General features: G+C 41.7%; 1 protein-coding gene across 2 annotated transcripts; it reads right to left on the bottom strand.

Moving 5' to 3' along the window:
- Positions 1–522: 522 nt before the first annotated feature.
- On the bottom strand, positions 523–22,246 carry LOC112254443 (protein FAM107B). 2 transcript variants are annotated; one of them, XM_024427030.2, is made up of 5 exons: positions 22,021–22,246; positions 20,072–20,191; positions 7,959–8,187; positions 1,998–2,160; positions 523–1,893 (listed from the first exon to the last, which is right to left on the bottom strand). In XM_024427030.2, the coding sequence occupies exons 1-5, from the start codon at positions 22,100–22,102 to the stop codon at positions 1,780–1,782; spliced, it is 708 nt and encodes a 235-aa protein (XP_024282798.1). In that variant the 5' UTR covers positions 22,103–22,246; the 3' UTR covers positions 523–1,779. The 2 variants fall into 2 exon arrangements, with proteins under 2 accessions (XP_024282798.1, XP_024282799.1); XM_024427031.2 differs by lacking the exon at positions 20,072–20,191 and having other exon boundaries at positions 22,021–22,240.
- Positions 22,247–25,613: the final 3,367 nt, after the last annotated feature.

Raw genomic sequence — 25,613 nt, 5'->3', positions numbered from 1 at the left:
CTTACTTTCTGGTTTGTAACATTCCATGGGAAGTGGCACTGTAGTGAGTGCCCTGTGTTCTGGTTGTTTGGCACAAGAGACAGCTTCCTGGCTCTGCCTAAATGGACCCAATAAGGACACTAAACTCGATACACTGTTACGAACTTACTGATGGAACTTTGTTTTCTAGAACTTTCAGCCATGATGGTAGAAGGCTGGATCAAGTGGTGTGTTTGTCTCTCTAATGTAGCTCACCAAATATTAATTTCTTCTTCAACAGCATTCAATAAACTACCAATGAGTCTAGACATTCTCCATCCAAATGAATGGTCACAGTGCTACTATCAATGCAGTGTTAGTCCTTTATTTATTTTCTTAGAAAGAAAAGCAATCTTACTTAAGCCCTTTGTACCTCCCTTCTCAGATATGTAGTAATTTGATGTTTTATTGTTATTCATAACAATCATATTGCTGTTATTAAAGCTATTGAAATAATCATACATTAATAAAGTCGTACGTTTATGCAATGAAGAGACTGAAAAATAAACGAGAAGTAATGTCTTCATGTTTATATCATGTACAGTTTTATACCATTAAACATTGTAAGTGGTTCAGGAGTCAGTAAAGGCAGAGAACAATTTGTGGTGTAAAAAAAACACAAAAATACAAATATACGCAATCAGGATAAAAACAAATTCAAACTTAATCATCATTATTTAAAAAATGACTAATTCATAATTGATCACTAAAATACATATTCAGATACATCATTTCATTTTCTAAAGTGCCGTTTTTAAATAGAATTATTCAACTGATTGCATTTAATTGTGTATCGCTACATAATACTATTTAAAAATAGCTGTGATAGAATTACAAACGTGAGAATATCTACCTTGTCTCACACTTTTAGCACAAAACATAAATATCACTTTCTAAAACATGTAAATGTTCCAAAAAAAAGGTGAGATGGAATGGAGGTAATATAAATATCTGTGCCTCTTGTGTCTCCTCAAAATCACACCAACACTCACATTCACCTACATACAGTACTCTATATCATGCCCAGGTGACATTAAATGATTGATAGTATACAGTTTCATAATGATAGCTTTTCTTGTTTTGAACTTTTGGATTATGATGACATTCAACTAGGAAGGCACTGTTAGGGATAGGAACTTTCTCTGTGAGAGAATTCACATTGAGATGCGTGACCTTAAATTGCATGAGAAGATTTTGAATGTGCCATTAAGTTAATTGGATTGTTTCCTGTTAACACTCTGTATTGATTGTATGTGCAGGTACAGTGTGCTTTTTATACTGTATCCTAGAGAATGACTCTTGGATATACACAGCTTAAAATGAAAAGTAGCCACTGCTGTGACACTGTAGAAGAACACCCACTTTGGCTTTATTTCTAGAGTTGTTGCAATCCGGAACACTATGTCCACTAGTGAATAGCTGCTCCCCTCTTTGACCCTCACACTCATGCCAGTTACTCTGGATTGAGATGTCACAGCTATAGTTTGGCCTATGTTACTGACTGTAACAGTAGCCCAATGCAGAGTCAACCTTCCTTCTCTGTCTCTCCCTGTGTCTCTGCTCTGAGTAGGATAGTGAAGGCATTTTGTCATGGCTTGTCGACCAGTCCTTGTAACAGGTAGAAGTTCCTTGCTGTTGTCTGAGTTATGCAGTCAGAGGAGCACATCACAGCAGTTCTTTGTCCATTCACACGTATAATACACACATGTGTGCAAACTCCAGCAGATTCCAACTAAATTGTATACCTGGACCGGTTGGTCTCTACACCTCTTTCTCTCCATTACTGTGAAAGGACGTACGTCTCAAGTTCTCCTTGACCTTGACAAACTCTGGGGCTTTCACTGTCTCCTCTTGTTTTTCCTGCTCCTTCTCCAACTGTATCAGAAACAAAAGGGAGTTTATTCAATCAATTTGTGACTGATGCCTTTGTAAAATGTTCTATAGCAATATAATTGTATTGACCGATTGATGATTCCTACCACTTCTAGCTTATCCTTCCTCTTGAGGAGCTCTTGTTCCAGAGGAGAGATCTTCTTTCTGGCCTCATCTTCTTCCTTCCTCTGCTTTATCACTTTTTCCCTCTTCCTGGCCTCTAACACTCGCTGCAGCTCCGGCTTAGACTCCACACCAACAACACCACCCCTATGAGCCGGCGGGACAGAAGGTATTTACTAAGGTCATATGCATTTGAATTTAACTTCAATGTTTTCATCTTGTCTCCAGCAGAGGTCACTCTTATCATGCCAAATGCTAAATTCTGATTTTGCTCTGTCATCTGATATCCTGTCCTCACCCATTGATACAACCAAACGTGAAAGGATTAAGTTGCAGTTTAGTAAACAAAATTGCGTAGAAGTAGCCTAAAGCACAATTTCCTGCTGATAAAGGCTCCTGTAGTCCTAACATGAGCGGGAGAGGGACTGGTGATCCACGAGCTGTGTTTTTGTGTGTGTCTCTGGATCTCTATGGTGATGCCAATCCATTTAGATTGGCAGCCTCTTTTCAAATTAGATAGAAAAAGCCAACAGGAGTCTTTGTGGGACCTTTGTTCTATCAGGATGGCAAAAAACCATCCTTCTCAATTGTTAATATGCTTTGAATTTACTCAATCACTGCACATGGCCTCTAAAACTGATAAAGAATACATTGAATATCTACCCTCAATATCTCACATCAGCTAACTTCAGAGTGACACACTATTACACTCAGGATAAGATAGGTGCTGAACTCTCCACTGGGCAAAAACTGGTTGAATCCATGTTGTTTCCACATCATTTCACCCCAAAATACGTTATTATGTTGAATCAATGTGAAAAATGTATTTGATTTGCAAAAATCCACCTAAATCCAACTTTTAGGTTGGATTTAACTTTGAACCTAAATCCAATGACATGGTGACATTTTGGTTGGTTTCACATTTAACTCATGTTAGTTGACAACTCAACCAAATGTAAATCAAAACAGTGGGACTCTTGGCAATCCTCCTCTCAGCTCTCCTCTGTGAGACGGCTAATTAAATCAATGTAGTGCCTTCTTCTTCCTTAGGGAGGTGCAGTCACAGGTTTGTATTACGTGGCAGATAGAGGGAGGGCTGCTATGGGAGGTGTGATTAGTGTTTTCATTAATTTTGTCTGTGCTCATCGAATAAGTCGGAGAGGTGTACACAAACAAACATGGAGGTGATTAAAATAGAGTGATTCTGTGTTCATCAGCATTCACCCGCTTCTCTGCACACAAAACAAATAAAAATCAAATCACATTTTATTGGTCACATACACATATTTAGCAGATGTTATTGCGGTCGTAGCGAAATGCTAGCTCCAACAGTGCAGTAGTGTCTAAACGCACACACGCACACACACACTCTCATGCACACACTACTAGACTGCTGTGTATAGCAGCAGCCTGTTTATGAAATGAACACACTACCAGTATTGACTACAATCTATTTTCCCCAAGAAATCTATGGAAGGTATAGTTCGCTGGCCAACCACAGGACAAGAATAGCACATTAAAAGGGCTGATATCTGAGCCCACTATATTACTTTCTGGTTTCTGTTGTCTATACTCATGACCCTGGGACCACTGACTCCTCTATACCTCCTCACTGCTTAGAAATCCATAGATAGGCTCCTGTGTCCTTCCTAGCTACGCAGCATTGTGAACTGGAGTGACATTTGAACCCAAACATGTTTTTTCTCTCTGTGTATTGTTGTCAATGCTTTTTAGTCCCTCTTTTCTCTTCTATCCACCCCCTAAGATCTCCCAGCCATCAATGCCACTCAATGATATAAAAAGCCTTATCTACAGTGAGAGAGTGAATGAGAGGAGGAGAGAAAAAGCAATCAGAGAAAAGAGAGTGGAGACCAATCAGTTAGAAAGAGAGACTGTTCAGTTTGATGACCTAATTCCTGCACCCCCACCTCTGTGGTGTGGCTTATCTCCCAGCGTTGTTAGGGCTCTCTCTGTCATGGTGCCCAACACAGATTGCCTCTTCTGGGCTTTGACTCTCACAGCCATACCCCTCTTAGCACCAGTAGCAGTGCCAACCCAAGCCCTGCAGATAAATGTTTAATTGAAAGTATGGTGCCATGCCAGCTTACCTCTGAGTATCTGCCTGCCTGCCTGCCTGTAGAAAAGCAGACGCTAATGCATGTGTGTGCATCTCAAGGGAAATATAATAATCTGCTGATCACGGCCAAATGGGTCCCTCGATGTGGTGTCTGTTTGTTCTAGATGAACATTGACAGAAGCACCAAAGCAGGCTCAGTGAAAGATAACCTTACATAGCCCCAAGCACATATATGGAATACTGTATGTTAGACTGGAAATTCCTGCTACATTTATCAATTCATTTCTATGTTTTTATATTCTTCCAATTTCTCACTCTAAGAACACTCCATGTTTAGTGTACTGGTTTTTCCTCTCTCTGTCATATCAACACTGGACGGTGGACATATTTAATAATGGTCATATTACTAGAATAGAGGCTGCAGGTGAGACATGCATGTCCTTTCTTTAACAGATTTCCTTTAGAGTGAATTATGTATTACTAGACTAGTGGGCTATAAACGATTGGTCTGGCTCTCCTGTATGATGATGTTGTTATTCTACCCTATTTAGCACCTGATTGATTAACAGACTACCTACAGTGTAATCAAGTTCAGATACACCATGAAAATTAATTAACATACTGTAGATTGATTACAGAAAGAGAAGAGCAGGTAGGGGAGGTATTTCACTGTTATGTACTGCATTCTATCTTCCTGGGAATGGGGTTTCCGGGCCATTATATATTATATTTGTATAATTATATTATATAATTGTATTCTTCTTGCATGTTGGAAAAGATTTGGATTCATGTTTATGATCACTGCATAAAAGGCCCTCTTGCACGCTCTCTTAAAAACTTCTTAGGGCTGCAATCCCGTTAACTGGATCGATATGACAATAGCCAGTGAAAGTGCAGGGCGCCAAATTGAAAACAACAGAAATTTCATAATTAAAATTCCTCAAACATTCATGTATCTTATACCGTTTTAAAGGTAATCACAGTGTCCGATTTCAAAAAGTCTTTACAGCGAAAGCACCACAAACGATTATGTTAGGTCACCACCAACTCACAGAAAAATTCAGCCATTTTTCCAGCCAAAGAGAGGAGTCACAAAAAGCACAAATAAAGATAAAATTAATCAATAACCTTTGATGATCTTCATTAGATGACACTCATAGGACTTCATGTTACACAATACATGTATGTTTTGTTTGATTAAGTTCATATTTATATAAAACAAATCTCAGTATACATTGGTGCATTATGTTCACTAGTTCCAAAAACATCTGGTGATATTTCAGAGAGCCACATAATTTTACAGAAATACTCATTATAAATGTTGATAAATACAATTGTTAGACATGGGAATATAGATATACCTCTCAATGCAACCGCTGTGTCAGATTTCAAAGAAACTTTACGGAAAAAGCAAACCATGCAATAATCTGAGACGGCGCTCAAAAAAAATAATTATCCGCCATGTTGGAGTCAACAGAAATCAGAAATAACATTAGAAATATTCCCTTACGTTTGATGGTCTTCATCAGAATGCACTCCCAGGAATCCTAGTTCCACAATAAATGTTTGTTTTGTTCGATAATGCCCAAAATGTATGTCCAAGTAGCTACTTTTGTTAGCGTGTTTAGTACACAAATCCAAAAGCTTGTGCAGGTCCAGCCGAACGTCGGACGAAAGCTTCAAAAAGTTATATTACAGGTTGAAGAAACTTGTCAAACTTAGTATAGAATCAATCTTTAGGATGTTGTTATCATAAATCTTCAATAATGTTCCAACTGGAGAATCCCATTGTCTGTAGAAATGCAATGGAATGCAGGTCGCTATCACCTGCTATCATGTGAAATGCACGTGACCAGGACCTGGCTCTCTGCCAGACCACTGACTCAAACAGCTCCCATCCGGCTCCACATCACAGTAGAACCCTCATTCAAGTTTCTAAAGACGTTTGACATCTAGTGGAAGCCTTAGGATTTCCCACTTCCTGTTTGGATTTCTTCTCAGGTTTTTGCCTGCAATATGAGTTCTGTTATACTCACAGACATCATTCAAACCGTTTTAGAAACTTCAGAGTGTTTTCTATCCACTACTAATAATAATATGCATATATTAGCAACTGGGACTGAGGAGCAGGCCGTTTACTCTGGGTATCTCTGGTCACCTTTCATCCAAGCTTCTCAATACTGCCCCTGCAGCCATAGGAAGTTAAAGGTTTGAGTTCCCACTGTCCCCTAAAGGATGGTTGGAGTGCTTGAGCCATGGGGATTTGCCCAGTTCCCAACAACTCAGTGATTGGGACAGTATCTTGAGGGGTTGTCACCTAGCAACAACTGGCTTCTAATTGGCCTGCTAATTAAATAGATCTGAATGTTGAGAGAAAGAGAGAGACAGACGACAGGTTTCAATGGAGAGAAAACACTGCTCTGTTTGGTTAGTTGCTATTTTATATGCCTTAAGGCAAGTTCGTGTATATTATGACAACATTTTAAGACGTTTTTGTTCGTTTTGGTCTTCCACAAGGGTTTTTTTGGCTGTTCGTGCACACAAAAATTGTCCTTGCCCCTTCTTCGGTCATTGGTCAACATTAGGGATTCTTCAATGAAGTGTTTGTTGTCATACAATGATAGACGACTCATTTTATGCAAATTTCACTATAGAATTACTGCAACAAACATCTTAATGTAAAATTGCGCAACTATGATCTCCTCTGCAATAACGTCTAAATTATTGACAGATTTCTTTAGTTATTTTTTAATTAATTCTTACTATTTTGAGGAAGTGTATACTGGCTACGGCATCTCAAGATGAACAAACAGAACTATTGTCGCTTTTTTTTGTTTTTCAAGCAAAAATCGTTTGATTTTTTTCATCCCAAGATCCAAACACAGCTGATTCTCTGTAGTCATTTAGAATTCCTATTTGAGACCCTTTAAATAGTGGGTGGGGGAGATTAACACCCATCTCCCCCAAACTCTTTTAGAAAAAAGGTACTATCTAGAACCTTAAAGGGTTATTCAACTGTCCCCATAGGAGAACCCTTTGAAGAACCATTTTTGGTTATAGGTAGCAAAACGTGTTCTACCTTGAAACAAAAAGGGTTTTCTGAATAACCCTTTTGGAACCCTTTTTTTTACAAGAGTGTACCCAACCTGGCATGTTGAAAATATCCTGCCTCCTGGGAACTAAATATCTTGGGAACTTTTAAGTGTAGTTACTAGCATATGTTGTGAGTGGATCTCCAAGACCCCTTTCAGAAATCATTTTGGAGGGGCAGTTTATGGGGTTCTAGTCAGGAGAGGGAGAGAGGGGAAATGGGAATGTTGTCTATGCTGTAACACTTTGTTTCAATCATCATGACCCTTTTTAAATCCAATCCTTTCTGTTTGTTATGTTGTTACAATAAAGTACCTTTGGCTTATATAATTGAGAAGTGGGATTACACCATTGTAGTATTACGATCAGTTGTCATCTGACCTTTTGTGACTAATGATGTCTATGTTTTAGAATGTACTTCTCCTTTTATGTAAATCCGTACATGTTTAGGTACATATAGTGATTATGAATAATCCTGGATCTCTTTATTTTTGTAATGCCTTGATATGGGTATGTGCCTTTAATGTCATCATATGGATCTGTAATGGGGCATTACTGTAGGAAAATCCATCTCATACAAAATGAGTATTAGTGATGCAAAACATTACAGAGGGCTTGGCTTAGAATGCTGAATGCCTTGTCAGGTTGACCTGTGTGTACACACAGATGTAGACACAGAAGAGCTGGAAAACACTGATAGCTAGATTGCTGGATAATAACCTCAATCAGCTGTCTCATACAAGATTTTGTATGGGACTCTGTTGGGTGGGAGTTGTACCTTTTCTGGCTCATTAGCAGCTCTCGTTGGAGGTCCTGGTGGCTTTTGGAGGCTTTCACTGGATTAAGGAGCTTTTTGGGCTTGATGAGATCATGATCTCCCTCCATGTAATTGGGCTGGGGGATGTAGTCAGCCACTGGGGGCTGGTCCCTGTGAGGGTAGTCCTGAGGTGGGTGGCTCCCATCCTGCCTGGGCTGCTGCTCCCACTGCAGGTTCGCATAGGCCGATGCTGTAGGACAGAGAGTAGAAGAGAGGGTGGGACAGGATGAATGAACAGAGAAAGATACCAGTGTTAGTGATTGCGAAGGGAAACAGGGTAATCACATACTAGCAATTGAGGCTTGAGCGAGGGAAACAAGAAGGTGGCCATAGGTTCCACATTCCCATAAAGAGGCAATAGCCGCTGCATCCACAGAACAGGAGATGGGAAAATATTCCTGCTGATTGGCACACATTAGCAACAGCTGAGCAACGGCAGGTGATCCGCAAGGCACTTGGCTCTGTTTGGGCTCTTTGGAGCTGTGGGTTGAGATGCTGAAACGCTAGTTTACACCCTCTTTGCTAACTGTTAAACAAACAGTCGCGGCCAAAAGTTTTGAGAATGACACAAATATTAATTTTCACAAAGTCTGCTGCCTTCGTTTGTATGGTGGCAATTTATATATTCTCCAGAATGTTATGAAGAGTGATCAGATGAATTGCAATTAATTTCAAAGTTCCTATTTGCCTTGCAAATGAACTGAATCCCCCAAAAACATTTCCACTGCAATTCAGCCCTGCCACAATAGGACCCGCTGACATCATGTCAGTGATTCTCTCGTTAACACAGGTGTGAGTGTTGACGAGGACAAGGCTGGAGATCACTCTGTCATGTTGATTGAGTTCAAATAACAGACTGGAAGCTTCAAAAGGAGGGTGGTACTTGGAATCATTGTTCTTCCTCTGTCAACCATGGTTGCCTGCAAGGAAACACGTGCCATCATCATTGCTTTTCGCAAAAAGGGCTTCACAAACAAGGATATTGCTGCCAGTAAGATTGCACCTAAATCAACCATTTATCGGATCATCAAGAACTTCAAGGAGAGTGGTTCAATTGTTGTGAAGAAGGCTTCAGGGCGCCCAAGAAAGTCCAGCAAGCGCCAGGACCGTCTCCTAAAGTTGATTCAGCTGCGGGATCGGGGCACCACCAGTACAGAGCTTGCTCAGGAATGGCAGCAGGCAGGTGTGAGTGCATCTGCACGCACAGTGAGGCAAATACTTTTGGAGGATGGCCTGGTGTCAAGAAGGGCAGCAAATAAGCCACTTCTCTCCAGGAAAAACATCAGGGACAGACTGATATTCTGCAAAAGGTATAGGGATTGGACTGATGAGGACTAGGGTGAAGTCATTTTCTCTTATGAATCCCCTTTCCGATTGTTTGGGACATCAGGAAAAAACTTGTCCGGCGAAGACAAGGTGAGCGCTACCATCAGTCCTGTGTCATGCCAACAGTAAGGCATCCTGAGACCATTCATGTGTGGGGTTGCATCTCAATCAAGGCAGTGGGCTTACTCACAATTTTGCCTAAGAACACAGCCATGAATAAAGAATGGTACCAACACATCCTCCGAGAGCAACTTCTCCCAACCATCCAGGAACAGTTTGGTGATGAACAATGCCTTTTCCAGCATGATGGAGCACCTTGCCATAAGGCAAAAGTGATAACTAAGTGGCTCGGGGAACAAAACATCGCTATTTTGGGTCCATGGCCAGGAAACTCCCCAGATCTTAACTTGTTATGGCTGCAATCCCGATATCAGGATTGATATGACAACTACCAGTGAAAATAGAGGGCGCCAAATTCAAACCACAGAAATCTCATAATTACAATGCCTAAAACATACGTGTCTTATATCATTTAAAAGCTATTCTTGTTGTTAATCCAACCCAAGTGTCTGATTTCAAATAGGCTTTTCAGCGAAAGCACTACAAACGATTATGTTAGGTCTCCACCCAACCACAATAAGCACAGCCATTTTCCAGCAAAATATAGCATTCACAAAAAGCATAAATAAAGATCAAATTAATCACTAACCTTGATTTATCTTCATCAGATGACACTCATAGGACTTCGTGTTACACAATACATGCATGTGTTGTTTGATAAAGTTAATATTTATATCAAAACATCTGAGTTTACATTGGTGCGTTAGATTCACTAGTTCCAAAAACATCAAGTGATTTTGCATAGCCACATCGTTTCAACAGAAATACTCACCATAAATGTAGATGGTAATACAAGTTATACACATGGAATTATAGATATACCTCTCCTTAATGTAACCGCTGTGTCAGAAAAAGCAACCCATGCAATTATCTGAGACGGCGCTCAGAACAGTAGCCAAATTATCCTCCACGTTGGAGTCAACAGAAACCAGAAAATACACGATAAATGTTTCCTTACCTTTGATGAACTTCATCAGAATGCAGTCCTAGAAATCCCAGGTCCACAATAAATGCTTGATTTGTTCGAAAATGTCCGTTATTTATTTCCAATTAGCTACTTTGGTTAGCGCTTTTGGTAAACAATTCCAAAGTCACAAAGCGCGTCCACTATAACGTGACGAAATGTCCAAAAGTTCCGTAACAGTCAGTAGAAACATGTCAAACAATGTACTGAATCAATCTTCAGAATGTTGTTTACATATATTTTGAATAACGTTCCAACCGGAGAATTAGAATTACTTCAGATGAGCGGTGGAATGCAAGTCCTTCCCCTGTGAACGCGCATGGTGAAAGCATGGTCCACTCATGGCTGTGGTGACTATTTCCTGTGTCAATCGACCCCCCTTCACATTAGAGTCATCAGACAAAGTTCTATTGACTGCTGACATCTAGTGGAAGGCGTAGGAAATTAAAACTCATCCATATCTCGCTGTAATTTCAATGAGACCTTGGTTGAAAATCTGCCACCTCCTGAAAAAAATGAAGTGGAAATTCTCAGGTTTCTGCCTGCTATATGAGTTCTGTTAAACTCACAGACATAATTCAAACAGTTTTAGAAACTTCAGAGTGTTTTCTATCCAATACTAATAATACTATGCAAATATTAGCAACTATGACTGAGGAGCAGGCCGTTTGATATGGGCACCTTTCATCCAAGCTACTCAATACTGCCCCTGCAGCCATAAAAAGTTAGTCCCATTAAGAACTTGTGGGCAATCATCAAGGCGGGTGGACAAACAAAAAGCCCACCAATTCTGACAAACTCCAAGCATTGATTATCCAAGAATGGGTTGCCATCAGTCAGGATGTGGCCCAGAAGTTAATTTACAGCATGCCAGGGCAGATTGCAGAGGTCTTGAAAAATAATGGTCAACACTGCAAATATTGACTCTTTGCATTAACTTCATGTAATTGTCAATCTTATGAAATGCGTGTAATTATACTTCAGTATTCCATAGTAACATCTGACAAAAATATCTAAAGACACTGAAACAGCAAACTTTGTGGAAATTAATATTTGTGTCATTCTCAAACCTTTTGGTCATGACTGTACACACAAGCAAACCCCAGAGGGAATGCCAGGTTCACCGAGCTTTGACTTTCTTTTTATTTTAAATGACTTCATAAAGGTGGGGTGACTAAAACTCAAACCTAAGTGACGTGGGAAGTGCATGGGATTTAGTCACTCCCCAGTGCTCTCAATGAAAGTTATAGAATCATTCATAGAATGTTGGTTCCATTGTTAGGATGTAAATCATCCCATCAGAACATACACAGATACACTCAATTACCAAAAGTATGTGATCAGCTGCTTGTCGAACATCTCATTCCAAAATCATTGGCATTAATATTTAGTTGATCCCCCCCTTTGCTGCTATATCAGCCTCCACTCTTCTGGGAAGGCTTTCCACTAGATGTTTGAACATTGTTGCTTCCATTCAGCCACAACAGCATTAGTGAGGTCGATCACTGATGTTGGGTGATTAGGCCTGGCTCGCAGTCAGCGTTACAATTCATCGCAAAGGTGTTCGATGGGGTTGAAGTCAGGGCTCTGTGCAGGACAGTCAAGTTCTTCCACACCGATCTCGCCAAACCATTTCTATATGGATCTCGCTTTGTACACGGGGGCATTGTGATACTGAAACAGGAAAAGGCCTTCCCCAGACTGTTGCCACAAAGCACAGAATCGTCTAGAATGTTGTTGTACGCTGCAGCATTAAGATTTTCCTTCACTGGAACTAAGGGTCCTAGCCAAAAAAAATGAAAAACAGCCCCAGACCATTATTCCTCCATTATTCCTCACTAAACTTTACAGTTGGCACTATGCATTGGGGCAGGTAGCGTTCTCCTGTCATCCGCCAAACCCAGATTAGTCCGTCAGACTGCCAGATGGTGAAGTGTGATTCATCACTCCAGAGAACGCTTTTCCACTGCTCCAGAGTCAAATGGTGGTGAGCTTTACACCACTCCAGGCAATGCTTGGCATTGCGCATGGTGATCTTTGGCTTGTGTGTGGCTGCTCGGCCATGGAAACCCATTTCATGAAGCTCCCAACGAACAGTTCTTGTGCTGACAATGCTTCCAAAAGCAGTTTGGAACTCGGTAGTGAGTGTTGCAATCGAGGACAGACGATTTTTACGCGCTACGTGCTTCAATACTTGGCAGTCCCGTTCTGGGAGGTTGTGTGGCCCACCACTTCGCGGCTGAGCCAGTGTTGCTCCTAGATGTTTCCACTTCACCATAACAGCACTTACAGTTGACCAGGGCAGCTCTAGCAGGGCCAAAATTTTAAGAAGTGACTTGTTGAAAATGTTGCATCTTATGACGGTGCCACGTTGAAAGTCACTGAGCTCTTCAGTAAGGCCATTCTTATCCTAATGTTTTCCTGTGGAGTATGTATGGCTGTGTGCTCGATTTTATACACCTGTCAGCAATGGGTGTGGCTGAAATAGCCGAATCCACTCATTTGAATGGGTGTCCACATACTTTTGTATATACAGTACCAGTCAACATTTTTGACCCCCGTATTTATTCAAGGGTTTTTCTTTATTTTTTATATTTTCTACATTGTAGAATAATAGTGAAGACATCACCACTATGAAATACACATATGAAATCACGGAGTAACCAAATAAGTGTTAAACAAATCAAATATACTTTATACGGTATTTGAGATTGTTCAAAGTAGCCACCCCGTGCCTTGATGACAGCTTTGCACAATCTTGGCATTCTCTCAACCAGCTTCACATGGAATGCATTTCCAACAGTCTTGAAGGAGTTCCCACCAATGCTAAGCCCTTGTTGGCTGCTTTTCTTTCACTCTGCGGTCCAACTCATCCCAAACCATCTCAATTAGGTTGAGGTCGGGTGATTGTGGAGGCCAGGTCTCCTGATGCAGCACTCCATTACTCTCCTTCTTGGTCAAATAGCCCTTACACAGCCTGGAGGTGTGTTGGGTCATTGTCATGTTGAAAAACAAATGATAAGAGCAAACCAGATGGGATGGCGTATCGATGCTGTGGTAGCCATTCTGGTTAAGTGTGCCTTGAATTCTAAATAAATCACAGACAGTGTCACCAGCAAAGCACCCCCACACAATCACACCTCTTCCTCCATGCTTCACGGTGGGAACCACACATTTGGAGATCATCTGTTCACCTACTTTACGTCTCACAAAGACACGCTTGTAGGAACCAAAAAGACACGCGGTTGGAACCAAAAATCTAAAATTTGGACTGATCAGACCAAAGGACAGATTTACACTGGTCTAAAGTCCATGTTTCTTGGCCCAAGCAAGCCTCTTATTATTATTAGTGTCCTTTAGTAGTGGTTTCTTTTCAGCAATTGAGCCCTGAAGGCATGATTCACGCAGTCTCCTCTGAACAGTTGATGTTGAGATGTGTCTGTTACTTGAACTCTGTGAAGCATTTATTTGGACTTCAATCTGAGGTGCAGTTAACTCGAATGAACTTATCCTCTGCAGCAGAGGTAACTCTGGGTCTTCCTTTCCTGTGGCGGTCCTCATGAGAGCCAATTTCCTCATAACTCTTGATGGTTATTGCAACTGCGCTTGAAGAAACTTTCAAAGTTCTTGACATTTTCCGAATTGACTGGCCTTCATGTCTTAAAGTAATGATGGACTGTCGTTTTTCTTTGCTTATTTGAGCTGTTCTTGGCATAATATGGACTTGGTATTTTACCAAATAGGGCTATCTTCTGTATACCACACCTACCTTGTCACAACACAACTGATTGGCTGAAACGCATTAAGAAGGAAAGTAATTCCACAAATTGACTTTGAAGAAGGCACACCTGTTAATTGAAATGCATTCTATAGGTGACAACCTCATGAAGCTGGTTGAGAGAATGCCAAGTGTGCAAAGCTATCATCAAGGAAAAGGGTGGCTACCTTGAACAAGCTCAAATATATAAATACATTTTGATGTGTTTAACACTTTTTTGGTTACTACATGATTCCATATGTGTTATTTCATAGTTTTGATGTCTTCACTATTATTCTACAATGTAGAAAATAGTAAAAATAAAGAAAAACCCTTGAATGAGAAGTGTCCAAACTTTTGACTGGTACTGTCTGTAGTGTACGTGAAGCAAAGACATGGGTTTATACTGTCTGTACCTAATGTCCCAGCCCTTTGTTTTCTACACATATTTCTTTTCTCCATCAGAACAGACAGATTAAGAGGCACCTGATCCGTGCCAGGCTGTTTCTGGAGAGAGATCAGGTGTCATACGCAAGTAGGTTCGCTCAGAACAATGACTCTATTTCGCAAGTGCAAGTAGACACCATCTCTGCTACTTAATATTTCAGAAAATTAAATGTGCTGTGGTTGTCTTGTCTCAGTATTCCCCAATCAGGGCTAGTGACAGGATGTTGATGGACTGGGACCAACAGGAGATGATGTTGAGCATTGAAAACAGTAAGACATACATCAACTAATTTTAGATAGAGAAATAAATGTGTCTCTTGGGTTGCTGTGGAAATACAGGTGATTGAATTCAGGCCATTGTTTGAAATGCTAGTTAAGGCTATTTTGGTCATCTGCCTCATTCTCATTTGGACAGAATGCCACTAACAGCAGGTTGACAAGTACAGTGCCAGTCTTGCATTTTAGCTGTGTTGTCATGTTCTGACCTTAGTTTCTTTTTTTATGTCTTTGTGTTAGGTTGGTCAGGGTGTGATTTGGGGTGGGTTGTCTATGTTCTTTTTTCTATGTTATATTTTCTACGTCTTTGGCCTAGTATGGTTCTCAATCAGACGCAGGTGTCGTTCGTTGTCTCTGATTGAGAATCATACTTAGGTAGCCTTTTCCCACCTGTGTTTTGTGGGTGATTATTTTCTGTTTAGTGTGTTTTGCACCTGACAGAGCTGTTTCATTTTTTTTCACGTTGTTATTTTGTATTTCAGTGTTCAGTAATAAACATCATGAACAGATACCATGCTGCACGTTGGTCTGATATTTCATACTCGTCGTCAGACGGCGAAGACAACCGTTACATGTGTACAGTGCAGTAACCTGCAGTAACTTGTAAGGAACAACAGCAGAAGTATATGACCTAGGCGGCCCTGTTTGTCTGAGGATTATAAGGGCATTATTAGTCACTGAACAGTGTGGGCCTGTCAGTCTACAGAGATGAGAGGGAGAGCACAAGTAAAATGCAATTCACCGAGAGGGAAAGATAGAAAGTAATAGAAAGAGAGAAAGCAATAGAGAAAAGGAGAAGATGAGAGATATAGTAATCAAAAGAAAGAGAGCAGTACAAAAAGAGCTGAGTGAGAGGGAAGTACAGTAGGGAGAGAGATGGGATAAACAAATTAATAGAAAGTAAGTGAGCAACACAGGAAAGGAGGGAGGTATTCATGGAAATTAATAAAAAGAGAGACATACAGAAAGAGAAAACCAGAGTCATTGTCTTTTATGAGTGCTGGTCCAGCAATGCAAACTCGCTGTAATCACAGATGCCTTCTATAGTGAGCCTTGGTGATAAATGGAGGGAGCGGTTTCCAGAGTTGTGGACACCAGTTTGATGAAAATAAAATAACATGAGACTTTACTTGGACTCGGAGCCTCAAGACTCATGACTCGACATTGACTTGAGACTGATGACTTGAACTTATCTGGCCAGGTTTTGTAATGTTTTGTCACTCATTTTGTGGCACAGAGTCTAGTTGGATTACTCTGCATGCAGCCAGAGACAGTAGCTGCAGCATCGCCCTTGCAAAAAAACCTGCAACAGATTGGCTAGTCCCGTAATAAATACATTTGCAGCTCCAAAAATGGTTTGGTATTCAAGAATATTAACTGTTTAGTTTGCAACCTCATCAGCAATGTGGCAACAATTACTAATATAGGCCTACTGGTATTATATATTTGTTTTGTACTTATGAAGCTTGCATTTGGAATTAGTTTAAAATGAATTATTACTGTGGCGAAGACGCATCATAGGCACGGCTCTTCACTTGCGCACTCCAAACTCCCGCCAATGGGGAGTGCTATTTTTCTCTTGTTGAAATGTGTGTTCTTGCTTCACACGTTTGCATCGGCCCTATGTGATAAATCTACATTCCATCTAATACTACAATAATTTATAGCGTTTCAACATTCCATCCCCGTGCCTTGCATTGCAACACGTAGACATTTATGTTTCATGTTTGATAGGCCAACAATACATTTGAATTTAGCCAAACATTTCTTACCCACTGAGTGGGCGCAACGTTTATTGTACACATGAACGTTCACAAGACTCATGTAGAAGTTATGTTTATTTAACTCAATGTATGGTTTCCTTTGTTCATATTTTACGGGTAATATCGGAGTTCCGTGTGTCTGTGTCCTATGTCGCTTGTCATTCATGTTTGTGCACCTCAGTGGGTATAGAAATAGGCTACGTGGCCTGCACTCCACGCTTTGCAGTCAGAATGTTGACTAAGAGAAAATGATTGTTCCATGTACGTATGAAGTATCATTAATAATCATTAAGTCTGATTAAGATGAACGTACCAATGTAACAAAGGATCTGTAAATTACCTTTTACATTGTAGAACCAGTTTATTGGTTGTAATTGATATAATGGCACCAGAGGAGATGGCTGCCGTTTTATGGGCTCCTAACCAATTGTGCTATTGTTTGTGTCTCTTCGCGTTATTCGTAACTCATTTTGTACATAATGTTTCTGCCACCGTCTCGTATGACCAAAAAGAGATTCTGGATATCTTATTACTCACCTCATACTGGTACAAAGATTCTTTCTTTAACAAGTCAGACGCAAAGGATTTACTTCAGACACCGGACAAGACCCAAATCCCCATGAAGAAGAGACAGAAATATAGGGGTCGTAGGTCGGGAGGCCTTGTAAGAATCTGATGGCGAGTGTGTAACCCGCCTCTACCATTAGTCCTATTAGCCAACGTGCAATCATTGGATAATAAACTGGATGAGCTCCGATCAAGACTATCCTACCAACAGGACATTAAAAACTGTAATATCTTATGTTTCACTGAGTCGTCGCTGAACGACGACAGTGTGGTAGGATTTTCCATGCATTGGCAAGATAGAACAGCTGCCTCTGGTAAGACGAAGGGTGGCGTCTGTGTCTATTTGTCAATAACAGCTGGTGCACGATATCTAATATTAATGAAGTCTTGAGGTTTTGCTCACATGAGTATCTCATGATAAGCTGTAGACCACACTATTTACCAAGATTGTTTTCATCTATATTTTTGTGCAACCAGAAGAAAAGAAACTCTAGACCACCTTAACTCCACACACATACAAAGCACTCCCTTGCCCTCCATTTGCCAATTATTTTTTACCATCACTCTATCCTCCTGATTCCGGCTTACTAGCAAACACTAAAGCAGGAAGTACCAGTGACTCGCTCAATACGTAAGTGGTCAGATGACGCAGATGCTAAGCTACAGGACTGTTTTGCAAGCACAGATTTTTACGATGACATTTAGGAGTACACCACAACAGTCACAGGCTTCATCAATAAATGCATTGATGACGCCGTCCCCACAGTGACCATACGTACATACCCCAACCAGAAGCCATGGATAACAAGCAACATCCACACTGAGCTAAAGGGTAGAGTTGCCGCTTTCAAGGAGCGAGACTCTAACCTGGACGCTTATAAGGAATCCCTCCAACGAACCATCAAACGGCAAAACGTCAATACAGGACTAAGATTGAATCCTACTACACCGGCTCCAACGCTCATCGGATGTGGCGGGGCTTGCAAACTATTACGGCCTACAAAGGGATGCACAGTGAGCTGCCTAGTGGCACGAGCCTACCAGACAAGCTAAAGGACTTTTATGCGTGCTCCGAGTCATGCAACGCTGAAACATGCATGAGAGCACCAGCTGTTCCAGATGACTGTGTGATTATGCTCTCTGTAGCCAATGTGAGTAAGACCTTTAAACAGGTCAACATTCACAAGGCCACAGTGCTAGGTAGATTACCAGGACATGTACTCTGAGCATGTGCTGACCAACTGGCAAGTGTCTTCACTGACATTTTCAACCTGTCCCTGAATGAGTCTTTAATACCAACATGTTTCAAGCAGACCACCATAGTCCCTGTGCCAAAGGACACCAAGGTAGCCTGCCTAAATGACTATCGACCCGTAGCACTAACGTATGTAGTCATGAAGTGCTTTGAAAGGCTGGTCATGGCTCGCATCAACACCATTATCCCCAAACCCTAGACCCACTCCAATTTGCATACAACCCAAACAGATCCCCAGATGACGCAATCTCTATTGTACTCCACATGAACCTTTCCCACCTGGACAAAAGGAACACCTATGTGATAATGCTCTTCATTGTCTATAGCTCAGTGTTCAACACCATTGTTCCCTCAAAGCTCATAACTAAGCTAAGGACCCCGGGACTAAACACCTCCCTCTGCAACTGGATCCTGAACTTCCTGACGGGCCACCGCCAGGTGGTAAGGGTAGGTAACAACACATCTGCCATGCTGATCCTCAACACGGGGGCCCCTCAGGGGTGCGTGATCAGTCACCTCGTGTACTCTCTGTTCACCCATGACTGATCACCGACAATGTGTTGTCTGCAAACTTGATGATTGAGTTGCATGCATGGCATGCATGACCACGCAGTCATGGGTGAACAGGGAGTACAGGAGGGGGCTGAGCACGCACCCTTGTGGGGCCCCTGTGTTGAGATTCAGCAAAGTGGAGGTGTTGTTTCCTACCTTCACCACCTGGGACTCAACTCGAGACTCAGACCTTGTGACTTAAGACATGCTTCTGACTCGAGTAATAATGACTTGGTCCCACCTCTGGCTGTTTCTAAAGCAGTAGCGATTTCTAAAGAAGCTTACTGTACTCCAATTCTCTGCTGGATCTCTACACATCTCTACACAACCACTCATACAGTGAGAGGAATGTGCTCTCTATGGGTGTACTGTGTATGTATTGTGTGTGTGTGTGTGTAAAATAGACAAGACTCTCAAAAGATCAAGAGCGAGATGCAGAGTGTCGCGTGGGAGACGGACACGTGGGTGAATTCAGTAGTTCTTCAGTCATATAATCCTGACTGTGGTTGTATTGATTTGACATTTAGACCAAGCTAGATGTCATCTCAATGCACCCTGGGTAAGTTAATTGTACCTCTGTGCCCTGAGTCCATCATCCAGTTGCATTGGGACAATGCGTTTAGAGGGTTCTCTGAAAACCCTCGAAGGGCATGGGAAATACTATTTTCCTCTTGGTGTCTGTGGCAGGAGAGCAGGCTCAGGCTACAGTGGCTAGAGAAACATGAGCCCTTTCAGTCCCCATCCTCCCACATTCTACAGCAAACCATTTTATGGCAATGTAGTTTGAGTCGCTGTTTGTTCTTTTAAATGCTTTTTTAAAATCCTGAGTACGTGGTTATTGTAGTAAAAGCAGGCTACACATTGTTTGATTATACATTACTTTGGGAAATTAAGGTGAAATAGGTTGGCCTGTCAATCAATTATTTCCTTATGACTTTCAACCAAGGCACATTCTAATGTTTTTCAGTGAGATTTACTTCCCTGGTATTCTAGGAAGTGCATGCAAATGGTTTGGGTAGGGAATTTATTAGTTCTGACGTTACGCACCTTGGGAGGAAAAATCAGACGAAAGAGTTTTCAGATTGTATACAAACAGAACACTGGTTGTCGTCGTGGCAACACAGGCTCCCACGGGGCAGGGTGGGAGAGTTGTTTTCTCAGAATACACTGTGAATACAGATTGACGACACACCATGAAATTCAGACTGAGGCTCCATGAAGTCATTATCATTAAAAAAGGCAGGGGTCTAACCTCGTATCAGCAGCAGCCAAGGATGACGGATGTTATGCCTAACCAGACAGGCCATCAGAATCATATAGTACACTACTTAGAATTGTGACTGTAGAGTTGAATTAAGCAAATTATTCACTCAGGGTCACTAGATAAATTAGTGATACAGATAGAACGGTAGACACATTCTGCTTGAATAAGGTACATGGTGTGTATGTTTAAGTAGAGTATGTTACTGTTGCCATACTCATGCAGGGCAGTCGGTCACACACCCTCTGATAACATGCCCGGCAATCAGTACAGTTTATTTGACTTGATCACAACTCTGCCATTATACCACAGAGGTGAACCCAGTGTTATTCTACTTAAATAAACAAGACATCCAGATACTGCAAGTGAAATCACAGAAAAATAGGTTGCGAAAGCTGTGTCTCATACAGTTTGAGCAATATATGACAACAGAACAACCATTGATCAGTTTAAAGTGCACATAGGAGGCCAGCACTGTCCAATTGACGGACAGAGGACATGAGGCTTTTCTGCACAGAGCACATGTTAATGTCCCAAGACTCTCAAGGGTACAAACATAAAAATTCTCCTTGGACATTATCTAAATTAATCTATCTGAAATAAACATCATCCCCAAAGCCAATTCCTCATTTGGCCACCTTTCCTTCCAGTTCTTTGCTGCCAATGACTGGAACGAATTGCAAAAATCACTGAAGCTAGAGACTTATATCTCCCTCACTAACTAAGCATCAGCTGTCAGAGCAGCTTACCGATCATTGCACCTTTACGCAGCCCATCTGTAAATAGCCCACCCAACTACCTCATCCCCATATTGTCATTTATTTTTTTCTCTGTTGCACCCCAGTATCTCTACTTGCACATCATCATCTGCACATCTATCACTCCAGTGTTAATGCTAAATTGTAATTATTTTGCCTCAATGACCTATTTATTGCCTTACCTCCCTAATCGTCTACATTTGCACACCCTGTACATAGATTTATCGACTGTACGTTTGTTTATGTGTAACTCTGCTGTTGTTTTTGTCGCACTGGTTTGCTTAATCTTGGCCAGGTCACATTTGTAAATGATAACTTGTTCTAAACTGGCCTACCTGGTTAAATAAAGTAGATTTTTTACGTTAAAAAAACACTTTATTCAAGGATTACGGATTAGAAAATAATCAAATTAGGTGATTACAATTGCTATGCTGTCATCATCTTGCCATGTGAAGTCAGAGAGCTTTGTGGCACCTTGGTGTGTCCAGCACATCGTTCCCAAATGGTTAACATGACAATCTGTGCTGCTGTGCCATTGCATCAGTCATAGATATAAGATAACTGTCCACAACTGATTTTCTGTGAAACTGATCTAATGCTTTTTGTGTCACAACTTTGAGTATATTTCGCTGTTTGTCTGTTCCAGGCACTGCCAATGAACCCTCTTAGATTTGTCTGAAACACGTTGTCCCTCATAAATAGAAACCGACAACAACATCTATATAGTATCTACAAAGTTCCCAGCAGCTAACCTCAATAATACATCCCACTGTCCTTGCGAAACCATGTTGTATTATCAACATGCTGTATAGATCTCACTACCTTCTCTGTACTTGCACAATGTCCCTTTCCCCTAAATAAAGTCTATAACATATAAAACACTGTCCTGCAAAATCTGGCTTTTGCTGATTCCTCTGTGTCAGCCCTGCTGTTCTGCCATAGTGACAGAGTGGAGTCTGGCTCTGCATGGGTCTTACCTGACTTGACCATCACGTCCCTGGGCCTCCCAGACTGGCCAGGAGGAAACAGGCTATGGCTGTGGGTGACTCTCTGTGCCATGCCTCTCTCTGTGTCTGTCTCTCTCTCTCTCTGTCCGCGTGTCTCTGTGTGTCCTGTCTCTGAAACCTAAATGTCTCTGTGTAGAAGCCCGTCAGAGGCAGGGCTGGTGCAGCACTCCTTTAAACTTCTGTGCCCAGGCTAGAGTAAACAGTCACATGACCCTGGGCATTCCACTGTCCCGCCCCTCCCGCTCTCCTTCCCTCCCCTCTGTGCTCTCTCACTCTCCCTCTAATATTATTACTCTCTCTTTTGCCTCTCCCTTCACTCTCTAACATGTTGTTAGATATTCTCTCTCCCCCTCTCACGCTCTCTTTCTCATGCTCTCTCTTACACATTTTTTTAATCTTCTCTCACTTTTCCTCTATCCACTCATGATCCATTTCCCTCTCCCCTACTCTCTCTCTTTTAAATTATTTCTCACTATTTCTCTCTTTCTCTTTCACTACCCCCTCTCTCTAGTTCCTTATTCCCCCCCCCCCGCTGTCTCTCTCCATCTCTCCCCCTCTCTCTGATCCTCAATGGTCTATAGCTCGTAGGATTAGCAGAGACTTTAAGCTCTCTGGCCCAATGCTCATATTCACCATAAATCATCTGGGTGCTTTCATACTCGGCAGAGTGTGGTACAGTAGACAGGCTGGCTGTACTGCGGAAGAGCACACTGGGCTGTTCATCTCCACATGACTTTTCCAATGCCTCTGCTTTAAGGGATGTATAATGTATACAGCATTGGCTAGGCTACATAGAGATGATGAGCTAGCCTGCCATCACCCATAGGGTTATCAGTATCACTGTGATATTTTTCTCCTGACAAAGAGAGGGTTACTTACCATTATGGAAAAGATAACTGGGTGACAAGTTGTTCACTGACTTATTTGTTACAGTTATACATATTGCTTTTCATTAAGCATATCCTTAGTTTTTCAACAAAGTGAGACATGGGATGAGGATTTTAAAAAAAAATCTCTTTAGCACTCTGAAGAAAACTCTTCAAGACATGTTGACTTAATGTTGGACTCTTAAGTCTCTGTCGAGTACCAAGTACCATTTTATTTCACAAAATCGACGCAATCAGAGTTTATCATGTTAGCACAGGTCCTGAATTGTAAGACTCTTGTAAGACCCTTAAGGTTCTTGCTGGATGATTTGGACCCTTTAAAAACATGTTTTCATGCATAACACAAACACTGTAACCAGACCAGTAAAACAGTCAAATGTGCCAAGTGTGTGGAAGACAGGTGAGTGGAGGGCCAGGTCCATTACTCTTCTATGTACATGGAAAGGCTGATAACACAGGATGGTAACTCAGAGGTGCTTGGCTTTACTTCCCAGGCCTGTTATTGTTTCATCACACTTAGAAGGCCAGACGTACCTGTGCCATTCTGATGCTTTCCGTTTTTCACACGCTGCTGCTGTTGGTTGATGTTGTACGCCTTCTGCAGAGAGAGGGGGGCAGAGATCGGTTCAGACGATACATCGATACATTTTGATCATATCCGCCCACCATGCTTGTGACGTCATTAGTGTCTCTCCTCATTGATTTTAAATGGACATTACCGGTCTGGGGACTATAAACAGTTGAAGGCCACTGGCACAGTGACAACAGAACTGAAACACTCCTCCATTGGTGTCTTGTCCCTCTCTGCCCTCCCATCCTCCTCCATCCCTCTCACTTCTACTCCTCTTACTCATTTTACTCCTATCCATTCCTCTCTTCATCTTTCTCCTTCATCCTCCTCACCTTTTATCCCTGTTCTTCCCCATACCTCTACTCCATTCTGTAACTGCTTCATCTTTCCCCTCCCTCCCTCCCTCCCTCCCTCCCTCCCTCCCTCCCTCCCTCCCTCCCTCCCTCCCTCCCTCCCTCCCTCCCTCCCCCTCCCTCCCTCCCTCCCTCCCTCCTGGTTGTTCATCCCTCCCTCCCTCCCTCCCTCCCTCCCTCCCTCCCTCCCTCCCTCCCTCCCTCCCTCCCTCCCTCCCTCCCTCCCTCCCTCCCTCCCTCCCTCCCTCCCTCCTGGTTGTTCCCCTCCCTCCCTCCCTCCCTCCCTCCCTCCCTCCCTCCCTCCCTCCCTCCCTCCCTCCCTCCCTCCTGGTTGTTCATAATGAAGCATTGCAGCACAGCCTCTTCACAGGGGTGAGCTGAGCTCCGTTCAATAGGGCCTTTTGGACGTCCTGTCGGCTGTGTGAAAGGTTATTGTGTTGCCGTCTACGGTTGCTAGGTGAGGCCTTCTCAGGCTCGGTGTGGTGACAAGGCCCTTACTGTCTTGAGTCCCCCCCCCAACCCACATCCTGGCATTACTGGGGTGGGGGCATTTCTGTTAATCCACTGGTGGGGTATGGGGTGAATTCTGTGTCTTTCATGGAAATGGAGAGTTGGGGGGGATGAAGGTTTTGAGGTTTCTCCTAAATCTGCCTTTGTCACTGTATTGGGACAGGGTGTTCCTCATGTACTCCCAACTCTAAAATGTTCTGTGAATATGACACATTATAAATAATACATGTTCTCACATGGAAAATACATAATATCTGTTGATTGTATCAAGTACTATGATACACATTTTTGTTGTGACGTGATCAAAGTAGAGGCTTCAGTCATGATAATGTATAAAGATTTTTTCATGGTAAATGGAATAAATTTTTGTAAAATTGAATAGTTATAATAAAAAATATTCACTTTTTTTGCAATACATTGCTCTTGATATTAATGCTTTCTCTCATTGCTTTGAAGTACAACAGAGTTGCTCTAAGCAGTATTACAATTACCAGGGGGCTCTCTAAGAAGGTATAAGAAGAAAAGCCTGTGCCAATAACAATAGAGTCAAGTTTTAAATGAGCTTAGTGTGGAATAAAATCCCTCTATAGTTACAGCCACACACTGCATAAGCCCCTCTGTCAATGATGAGTCAACTCATACTGTCTGAATAACGAACAGTAAGCTCTGTATTGATCTCCAGTGCTTATGAGTGTCCATAACTTTATCCTCTTAATTTTCCTGCCCCAGGAGTGTATCGAGGTTCATGATTTGCCTCTATAAGTGGACAATCAAATCCAAGCAGGCTCAACCTGTCCTATAACATGTCTGTCTCAGTACTAGGGTTGCAAAATTCTGGTACCTTTCCCAAAATTACCACGTTTTCCAGAAATCCCAGTTACAGTAGAGGATTCCTGGGCCAAATCCCTTTTGTAAGCACTGGACCTAGCCCCTACTTAAAAAAATAAAATCACCTTTATTTAACCAGGTAGGCCAGTTGAGAACAAGTTCTAATTTACAACTGTGACCTGGCCAGAAAGCAAATCAGTGCGACAAAAAACAACAAAACAGAGTTATACTTGGGATAAACAAAAGTACAGTCAATAACACAATAGAAAAATGTATATACAAATCTATATACAGTGTGTGCAAATGGCGTAAGGAGGTAAGGCAATAAATAGGCCATAGTAGCGAAGTAATTACAAATTAGCGATTTAAAACTGGAGTGATAGATGTGCAGATGATGATGTGCAAGTATAAATA

Source organism: Oncorhynchus tshawytscha, linkage group LG07 (assembly GCF_018296145.1).
Source record: "Oncorhynchus tshawytscha isolate Ot180627B linkage group LG07, Otsh_v2.0, whole genome shotgun sequence".
Classification (NCBI taxonomy): domain Eukaryota; kingdom Metazoa; phylum Chordata; class Actinopteri; order Salmoniformes; family Salmonidae; genus Oncorhynchus; species Oncorhynchus tshawytscha.
This window is presented reverse-complemented; position numbering and strand designations above follow the sequence as displayed.